This window comes from Pundamilia nyererei, unplaced genomic scaffold (assembly GCF_000239375.1).
Source record: "Pundamilia nyererei isolate P.nyererei 1_Seehausen unplaced genomic scaffold, PunNye1.0 scaffold00050, whole genome shotgun sequence".
NCBI lineage: Eukaryota > Metazoa > Chordata > Actinopteri > Cichliformes > Cichlidae > Pundamilia > Pundamilia nyererei.
This window is the reverse complement of record NW_005187451.1, coordinates 21,983-32,049: the sequence shown is the minus strand read 5'-3', so window position 1 is coordinate 32,049 and position 10,067 is coordinate 21,983. Positions and strand designations below refer to the sequence as shown.

Below are 10,067 nucleotides of genomic sequence, written 5' to 3'. Positions count from 1 at the left end.
AATGTCTTTCTTTTTTTTATTTCATATTCATTTATTTATCTTTATTAACATTTATTACATATAGGTCTGAAAAAAAGATTCTGATTCTCCAGGTGTTGACTATAGCATATATTTATAGACAATAACATAAGATATTATTTTCATTTATATCATAGTCTACTCTAGAAAAATGAATATTGCTATATTCCTATTTTTGAAATGATTAATGAATCCCACACAAGGTTTGATAAAGATAAAGTCTGATAAACTGTAGCCCAGCTGACTCTGGTGCTGCAGCAACAACAAGGATTCAAATCCAGAAAAATCCAGTCCCATAACTTTCAAAATCTAGTCCACATTCTCAAAACTGCCAGTAAAATCACACTTTACACAACTTCTCAAGTCCCTTCCCTCTTTTTATCTGCTTTGCTGAATTCTGAGCTGTGTATCCCTTATCAAAACCTACCACAGACTCTTCAGACACGCTCAAAAAGTTACGCTCTGCTAGCTCTGGTTATTGTTACATTGGTGGACAGTAGTGTTTTTAGTATGATTTGAAGAGGGGCTTTTTTCTTATACTGAAACAGCAACAATGAGGAGCAAGATAAACATAATAAACGTTTGTCTCTATGACACACTGCAATAGATTTTTAATTTAAAACTCATTTTCTTGTGTTAGTGGCATGATCATTTTTTAAGTGTGTATTTCTGCAAATTGAAGTATAAAAAGGCGAAAACATTGTCAAAAACACACAGTTTTCTCCAAAAAAAACCTCTTGAAACACAAGCATGGGGTTGATAAAAAACACTTTTTCTGCGGTCACGAAGACTTGATATCACAAATATTTGCTGGCCTGTGGATTTTTCATATATTGCAGCTACTGTACTTCCCTGGAACTGACTCTCTCTCTATATCCACCTGTCTCCCTCCCTCCCTCCCTGCCTCCCTCACACACACCCACAGCGGTGTGATTTTGCTCTCAGCTCAGTGTTCAGTGAGATGGTGATGTGCCAGGACTTCTACACATGGGGGAGGTTTGAATAACTTCCTGAATAAATCTCAAAGCTTTGTTTCCAACTTTGACTAAAATGGCAGTTACCTCCTTCGCATTGGCGGACTATGTGGTGTTCGCTCTCATGCTGGTGGTGTCCGCTGCTGTGGGGATCTACTACGCCTGGGTGGACAGGAGCCGGAGAAACCCCGGGAACTTTTTAACTGGAGGCCGCAAGCTGACAGCTCTGCCCGTCTCCCTGTCCCTGACCGCCAGCTTCATGTCAGCCATCACAGTGCTGTCCTTTCCAGCTGAGGTAAGGTAAAACGCAGATTCACAAGGGACAAATCCAAAATGTGACGGTTATTGAATGGAAGCAAGGCTGAACTTTCTTTTTTTTAAATAGCTACAATGATTCATACAATCCCTCTGTAGGTTTACCAATACGGAGCCAATATCGGATTTTACGGTCTCTCCTATTTAATGGCGATGCTGATCACATCTGAGGTCTTCCTCCCCATCTTCTACAAGCTGGAAATCACCAGCACTTTTGAGGTAAGAGTACTTTTTCTTCCCCCTTTTTCAGCGCTGTGCTGTGTGGATCGTCTGATTTCTGTTTTGCAATTCCACCAGACTCTGTTTACACAGGAATGAAATGTCTACATGTGAAAGATAATTTTGAACTGTTATCGAGAAAGGGACAGAGACATTTGATCACTGTTGCACTACTGTGCAAACAAAAGGCCTGTGTTAGGCTTGGTAAAAAACAAAACAAGAATGACACTGAAAGAATAAAGAGCACGTCGTTTTTGTGGACTGAGATAGATAAAATACAATATGGCCAAGTAACTTGGTAAAAGTCAAAGAAAGTCGAAAGTGGTTTGTAAAGAGAGCCCCGGCTACTAAACATTATGGTGTGTGTTTTTCAAGTTTCAGATGTTGCTTTTGTCTCACTTTATGTCATGAACTATGCTGCATGGAGATGAAAAACAGATTATCGATAGATTCAAACCAAAGAGGAGTAAAGGGAGTGATTGGGTTCGACTTTAAGGCGCTGGTTAATTTGTAAACATGAGACGAAAACATTTTATGACTTGATAGAAATGCATCACCTTACTCAGACTTTTATCTTGTCTCTCTACTTCTGTCACTACGAAGTATCTGGAGCTGCGTTTTAACAGAGCAACCCGTCTGCTGGGCACACTGCTGTTCATTGTCCAAACAGTGAGTAAGAGGCCTGTCTACACATAATTACAGGGTTTTGACCTGTGTAGGTAAAACCACATATCAGTCACTCGGGGAACTTTTTTTTTTCCTGTGACAGATCCTCTACAGTGGAATTGTCATTTATGTTCCAGCTCTTGCTTTAAACCAAGGTATGTTTGCTTGCGGTCCAACACAGTGGTCACATTCATAAAACATTCCTGCACGAGGGCACTTACGCGTACTCGGTTTTATCCAGTTGACTGACCAGTGGTTCATTCCTCAGTGACCGGGATGAATCTGTGGGGTGCGGTCATTTCCACGGGAGTGGTCTGTACATTTTACTGCACACTGGTATGTAACAAAATTTGATTGAATGAATTCTGCGGTCCCCAATTTTTTAAATGCATTTTGACAAGAATGATTAAATAATGATGTTCATTCAAGCTCAGCCCCGATCACCATCGATCAAAGGATCCCAGTGTCATCATGATGATACACTTCTGCACACCTAGGAAACCTCAGAAAGTGTGCACTACTTAAGCTTCCCTAGACTCATGCACATGTGGAAGTTTTTCAACCTTCTTTTAATGCAATGTCTGACTCAATAATTGTAATCAGTATTATATCTGCAGTTATTGGTTCTTGAAGGTCTAAAAGAGTCATACCACCAAATGGAAATATACAGCAGCCCTTTGTGAAATCTGACTTTGGTCTGCATTGTTACAGGGTGGTCTAAAGGCAGTGGTGTGGACAGACGTGTTTCAGGTAGGCTCCTCGGGAAAATAATAACAAGGTGGTTGGTGTGGTACTGACTAAATCAGAGCTCACCCGTTATGCCTCATGCTGCTTGTGGTTGGAGAGACAACAATGTACACTGGTGTTTCATAAATAGTAACTGCACACCACATCAGCATGCTGGTGTTTTGCTTCATTCAAAACACCAGCATTTTCTGCTCTTCTTTACAAGTCAAACGCTAGTTTTTATCACCGTTTCCATCAACATTCAATAAGCAAACTAAAAGTGGTATTTTTTTCCTCCAGCTCGGTGTAATGATCGCAGGTTTCCTGTCTGTCATCATCGCATCTGTGATCCTACAAGGTGGAGTCATCAACATCTTTTCAGATTCACAACACGGAGGGAGAATCAACTTCTGGGAGTGAGTATTCACCAAAACATTAAAATGAACGTTCAATTTAGCAGCAGGAAAAGAGTCAACTGTCGGCAGAAGAGGAACAGTAACACTAATTTACAGTGACAGTTTTCATGCTATGGGTTGACTCAGTATATCATCACTAAATCAACAACAATATACATACACAGCAATAAGAACAATTCTTTCCACAAATGCAGCTAAGCACCGTAGCAGTTCTGTGGAAATTTAATGTCTCATACTGTGGAGCATTCCTAGTGTACTGCCAGTGATTTCACTTGTTGTAAACTCCTTTAAAGCACATTTTTGTGAATGGTGCACATTGGAGATTAGCTAACCAGCCTCTTGAATTCAGAAGCAATCAATAAACTCAAATTTCTCCCTTTTTATGTCTCATCAGCTTTGATACAAACCCTCTGAGAAGACACACTTTTTGGACTGTTGCCATTGGAGGGACATTTCTTTGGACCAGTATATATGGGACCAACCAGTCGCAGGTTCAGAGATACATCTCCTGCAAGAGCATTGCTCATGCTAGACTGTGAGTCTTGTTTTATTGCACGATGTATGTATGGTGGTGGTGGTGGTGGTGGGGGCTTCTCAACAAAAAGCTTGCCTTAAAAATGCCAGTTAGCGGTCCGTCATATGTTACACTGCAGAGACTAATATAGAAATTCATCCATATTTAAAAGACGGGGAGGCAGAGCTTTCAGCTTTCAGGCTCCTCTTCTGTGCAACCAGCTTCCAGTGTGGATTCAGGAGACAGGCATCCTCTGTATTTTTAAGATTAGGCTTAAAGCTTTCCTTCTTCATAAAACACAGTCAGGGCTGAATCAGGTAACTCCGAATCCTTCATTCCTATGCTGCAGTAGGTCTAGTGTTTCTTCTTCAGTCACCTTTTGTAGTCACTTTATGTTCATATACCTGTCTGCCTTTAATTATTAGTTATTATTAATCTGGCTCTCCTCCACAGCATGTCTTTATCCTGTCTTCCTCCCCTCACCCAAACCGGTCGCAGCAGATGGCCCCGCCCCTCCCTGAGCCTGGTTCTGCTGGAGGTTTCTTCCTGTTAAAAGGGAGTTTTTCCTTCCCACTGTTGCCAAAGCGCTTGCTCATAGGGGTCATGTGATTGTTGGGTTTTTCTCTGTATGTATTATTGTATATTGTATTTACAGTATAAAGTGTTTTGAGGCACCTGTTGTTGTAATTTGGTGCTATATTAAAAAAATAATAATAATAATAAAAAAAAAAATATATATTATATAAATATTTTTTTTTATATAAATAAATGGATGCAAGTACATTTATTTTCTGTTTTCTTCTTTAGTTCTTTGTTCATCAACCTGTTAGGTCTGTGGTTGATACTGTTGTGTGCAGTGTTTGCGGGAATGTGTCTTTACTCAATCTATAAAAGCTGCGACCCCTGGACATCTGGACTGCTTTCTGCACTTGATCAGGTATGACATAGCTGAGAGTTACACTGTAACAAATTACACTCACGCATGATAGAAAGTTTACCTCATATTACTTCTTATAGTTCTTATATAACTGCCCCAACAAGCATCAAGGCACCTAATTTGAGAAATAAACCAGTAAGAACCCATTTTAAACTATATCTTTAGGCACTCTATTACCAGAAATTTGTGCCAAAAACACATCATTTTCCTAGTTTCTTTAGCTTAAACCCAAAACTAACACAGTTTGTCAGGCAAAAAATAGTATTTTTCAACCAACAAGGTCATTTTCAAAGAGCTACTAGTCAGAAACTTCATCTCAGCATGGTGTGCAGAGTGCTCTTTTGGGTGGAAACTGGGAAACTGGACAAATAGATGATAAAAAAGTGGTAGGCCCAAGAAACTACAGAAAACTACAGTCGTGGTTTATGGTTTTTTTCCCATTTTTCCCAGCAGCATTTAAAGAAACAAGGAGCATCTCAAGACTGAGAATTCACTTCATTAAACTGTAATATGAAAATGTCCTAACCAAGGCCCTTATATCAACATTTGATAGTTAGACTCACTATTGTTATGAAAAATGTGTAATGGCACCAGTGCCAAAGTACACCCTGTGTTAATCTTTGAGACACTATCATCTTTGAATAAACAGTACTTGAAATCATGGGTGTGTCTTATCAGTGATAAAACCTTACAAAAGTAACAAAAGTTACAAAGTAACAAAAATTTGAATATTACTAATCAATAGTAAATAGTAGCTACTTAACTGTGTGAATACTATTGAACTGACAGTTTAATATCACCATTATCAGTAGTTTGTATAAAGTATGACTCTCTGGCCCTCTTGATCCATTAACCCAGTCTCACTGTTCCTCTGTAGTTGATGCCTTATTTGGTGATGGACGTCTTGGGAGACTATCCTGGCCTTCCTGGTCTGTTTGTGGCAGCAGCATTTAGTGGATCTTTAAGGTTATTGAATATTTAAGATAATACTTTCAACAGATTAAGTACACAATGAGAATTTAGTGTGTTTACTGTAGCAGCTTGCAGTATAATGCTGTGATTGCTATCTAAAAGGCAGGTTAGTTGTATTGTGCCTTGTTTTTGACTCGACTGTTCTTGGGTTTCCTACTATTCCAACCCATAGCACAGTCTCTTCTAGCATCAATGCACTGGCTGCAGTGACAGTGGAAGATCTAATCAAACCATATGCCAGCATGTCAGAGAGACAACTGGCCTGGATCTCAAAAGGAACGAGTAAGTAGATAATCATTGTGTTCAGTTTAAGACTGGCATTGCTAAAAAGCAATTATGAAAAATTATTAACAAATGAACGCCCAATATTTTACCATTATTGTTTGCAGGCCTCCTGTATGGAGTTTTATGCATTGGGATGGCTGGGTTGGCCTCGCTTCTAGGACCGATCTTCCAGGTACAAATCTGTCAGTGTGTAAACTCCACGGTTTATTTAATCAAGAAAGGAAAACTATTACAGGATCTATGCATTTGTTAATGATAGAATATGCCGTCTGCAGCTTAGCTGGTATGTGCTTTCCTCTAAACAGGCAGTCATCAGTATATTCGGGGTCATTGGAGGTCCTTTACTTGGACTGTTCACTTTGGGGATTCTCTGTCCATTTGCCACGTCAAAAGTAAGTATATCCCTGTTACACCTAATTCCAAAAAAGGCTGTCAATAAACATTCAGATTAAAAAAAAATGATTCAGGAAATCTTTTTAGTCACATTAGACCATAGAGACCCAGAAAATGTGCCATTTCTTAAAAAAAATAACAGCTCATTTTGAACTTGACAGCAGCAACACGTCTCAAAAAAGTTGAATTGAGAGCAACAGAGGCTAAAACCCCCACAGTACTTTATCTACCTTCATACTACGTATATCCTTGTTATTTAATAAGGCTTCATCTTTAATCGTCCCTTTAAAACGTTTGCATATCCTTTGTATCTTTTTCTATGGAACTGTACACTTTTTCATGTTGCACTCATTAAAATGTTTTTCAGGGAGCTTTGTCGGGTGTTGTGTTGGGGCTGGCTGTGTCTCTCTGGGTGGCCATCGGAGCGCAGATATACCCTCCTCCCCCTGAAATGAGTCGGCCTCTGTCACTGACCACTGAAGGCTGTAACTTTACAATGACGGACAGCTTCAGCTGGACCTCCACTCATGTCCCAACATTGCAGAGCTCCACAACAACAGCCCCAGTACTTATCAATAGCAAGTAAGTGTAGCTAATAGAAAAGATCCATAAAGTAACTTTTTTTTTAATGCCCTGGATGAACATTTATAAATTTTTTTAGCACACTGATGAGTAGACATTAGAAATCTTGATGACAATTGTTCTTTTGATGGTATGAGCAAGATTTCACTTCTGGTTTCACGACTCCCATCATCAGGCCTGCGCTGGCAGACTGGTACTCAGTCTCCTACCTTTACTTCAGTCCAATTGGAACTATAATAACTATAAGTGTGGGTCTGATAGTCAGCGTGTTGACAGGTAAATAACATCTTTATTCAGCTCACTATGGTTAACGCTGTCCTCTTAGGAGGTTATTGATGCTTTTTGTGTGTTGTTATTGAACATTTCAGGAGGTCGGAAGCTGAATGTAGAATCCAGGCTCAGGCTGACAAAAGAAGACACAAGTCTTTACTACTTGTTTAAATTGATCAAAGACAGAGTAAGTACTGCTTCAGTAAGCGAATGTCATATATGACAAGTTAACTTACTGAGTTTCTGCCCTGTTTTCCCATTTTTTAGGCCATGAGACGAAAAAGAAAGCTTGATCTGAAAAAGGACAGGAAGAAGACATTTGGCAATCCTAATCCTGCTTTCTGTGATGTTGAGCTGGATTTGCCACAAAGCAGCATTTCCACCTAAGAATGTAGCTGCTTTTTTAAAGTATAAGCTTCTTTGTTTCTCTATGATCTTATACAGGAAATGCAATGTAGAAGAGGAATTGTGGTGGGACTTTTTGCAAATGCAGACTAGCACTTGTGTGAATTTAAATTGTGCAATAGTTATTATGTACTGATCAATCAGCAATAAATATGAAGCAATAATTTTAAATGACGCCACAGAAATCTATAAAAATCAAAGGTCTATTTATTTAAGTAATAAAGTTTTTAAATCATTTTTCATGTAATCAGATTCCATTAAAGTTAACATATTGTTATGTAATAAAATTACATGTAATTAAATTGATTAGAGTCTGTATTTTTGAATTGCTTCGGAGGCATGAAAAGACAGCTAGGTTCTCAGCCTGGTTCTCTCCAGTGTGATCCCTTGTGTGCCATGGGAGTAAAATAACTATCTTCATAGTCTTGGTGGAAAATGTTACTATTGTGCCAATATGCCATGCTGATATGTTTCAAGCTCTGTCTTCCTGGGCTACAGCAGAGCGCAGTGAAAATTCATCAAATTAACTGCAAAATGCCATATTCCAACCATATTCCACTCAGTAAGCAGATAAATATAGTGTTCTTATATCTTTGAATATGTGTTTGTTATATTTTATATTGATACAACATTTTTATTGGTTTATTTCTGGTTTTGTCAACAGTTTCACATTTTTTTCCTTATTAAATCATCCAACTCAACACATCGGCCTGCTCCTTGGATTTTGATTAGGAGAGTGTTTAGCTGTCTGTATAGCTGGGTCTACGTTCACGAGGACAACACTTAGTGAGGACAGAACATGCACCGTGCCACGTGGCCCATAAGGCAGAGCCCCATGTCCAATGTGCATGCAGTTCTGCAGAGGCTACCCTGCTTACTTCTTCCCTTCTTCTGAACAAACGTGGCATTTAGGTCTTAAAAGTGAATTAAATGTGTGTAAGTGCATTAAACCTGCATTTTTTTTGTGGTGGCCATTAGTGTGACTGCTTATAAAAAAAATATTAAATTCTCACTTCTATTGTAATCTTATTAAAAATATTTTTAAAGTGGTTGTAGCCTCAGTTTCTAGATTAAGTTCCGCTTAATATATATATAAATATGGTAACATTGAGAGTAAGAGTTGATGTCCTGTACGGGGTACTAATCACAGACTTGGGCAACCTTATAGCTGGAAACTTGGCTCTGTAAGGAGCCACATCTAGACTTGATGCCGCAAAGGATTGAAAAAGTGTCCCAAGAGCCTTTGACTGAAAGTGTTGTTAGACCAGGAGATCCCAAAGGTTATATGAAAAATGCAATTGGCCATATAATTTTGGTCTAAATGGGAGTCACCAAGATAAGGCTCACATCTTACACATCTTTAAACGAGCTGACGGTTCACTCGTTAAGCTGAAAGAAAGATGCTTTAATCACAGGAGTCACACATGTGTCCACTGCACCATCTGGGAACTCTTCTTGTTTACACTCGTAATAACACAAACACTAAATCCTGCTTCTCTGGTGCTGTTGTGTAGCAGTGTGTACACCTGAGACTGTCACCTGTCTGTCTGTCCTGCACTCTCTCTCTGTTTCTTTCTCTCTGATTGTGGAATAAAAGTATGAACATGTGTTTATAAGTTACACTTGTGTTTGAATCCTGCAGCTTATCACACATTTGATTTCCATGTGTGACGACTGCAAGTGTCCAGAGTGAGGACAGACTGAGGGACCCACTGCTGCACATCATCTGTGAGGCTTTGCACCCCTGATGATCCACCAGGACAAACTCAGCAGTGTGTGAGGAAGAGGAGGAGGAAGAGCCAGCAGCAGCTGACAGATGGAGAGAATAGACAGACTGTTCCCTGTTTGTGAAGGACTGCTAGAAAAGTTTAACATAACTAACTGTCTGTCCTGAATCAGTCTTATTAGATAATGTTCAAATGATTTCATCATTCCAGTGTTTTCAGTGTGGGAGAAAGTACTCAGGGCCAGTTTGACCCATTTAGCAGAAGTCAGCCTGTTTAAGGCTCTGATGTCTATTCTGTATGACTTAAAGCAGTTATGACAGGGTCTGATTTTCTCACCCAATAAAGGAATATTTAATATATCAGTCTACTCTTCATTCTATCAGACACAGTTATCACAGCTCGTACATTTTCTTTTTATACATATATGTAAGCATTGAGCCAAATTTAGTAATGCCAACATACTGAAGGAACATTTGTCTCTTAACCTCCTAGGACCTGGCGTCCACATATGTGGACATCACATTTTGGGTTATTTAGACCAAAATACTCAATTTTGCTCTACATGGGCCTGATATCCACGTACAAGGACATTATACTGCCACTGTTCTATCAAATATTTTAAACAAATATCCTCATATGTGGCTCTTA

The 10,067-nt window shown here is 39.1% G+C and overlaps 1 protein-coding gene across 1 annotated transcript; it reads left to right on the top strand.

Annotated features, from left to right (window-relative positions):
• Positions 1–986: 986 nt before the first annotated feature.
• On the top strand, positions 987–8,285 carry LOC102209466 (sodium-coupled monocarboxylate transporter 1-like). The gene is made up of 17 exons (XM_013910860.1): positions 987–1,287; positions 1,407–1,526; positions 2,130–2,195; positions 2,296–2,347; positions 2,461–2,528; positions 2,904–2,942; positions 3,219–3,334; positions 3,729–3,869; positions 4,656–4,785; positions 5,663–5,751; positions 5,930–6,039; positions 6,147–6,214; positions 6,348–6,434; positions 6,803–7,017; positions 7,193–7,293; positions 7,386–7,474; positions 7,555–8,285. Exons 1-17 carry the CDS (start codon positions 1,069–1,071, stop codon positions 7,672–7,674), a joined length of 1,830 nt encoding a protein of 609 aa, XP_013766314.1. The 5' UTR covers positions 987–1,068; the 3' UTR covers positions 7,675–8,285.
• Positions 8,286–10,067: the final 1,782 nt, after the last annotated feature.

Bases quoted from the DNA above. Each gene is read 5' to 3' on its own strand.
- LOC102209466 (XM_013910860.1), top strand. From the start codon at position 1,069: ATGGCAGTTACCTCCTTCGCATTGGCGGACTATGTGGTGTTCGCTCTC. The intron at 1,527-2,129 runs GTAAGAGTACTT...GTCACTACGAAG, and splicing joins AAATCACCAGCACTTTTGAG to TATCTGGAGCTGCGTTTTAA. The intron at 6,040-6,146 runs GTAAGTAGATAA...TATTGTTTGCAG, and splicing joins CTGGATCTCAAAAGGAACGA to GCCTCCTGTATGGAGTTTTA.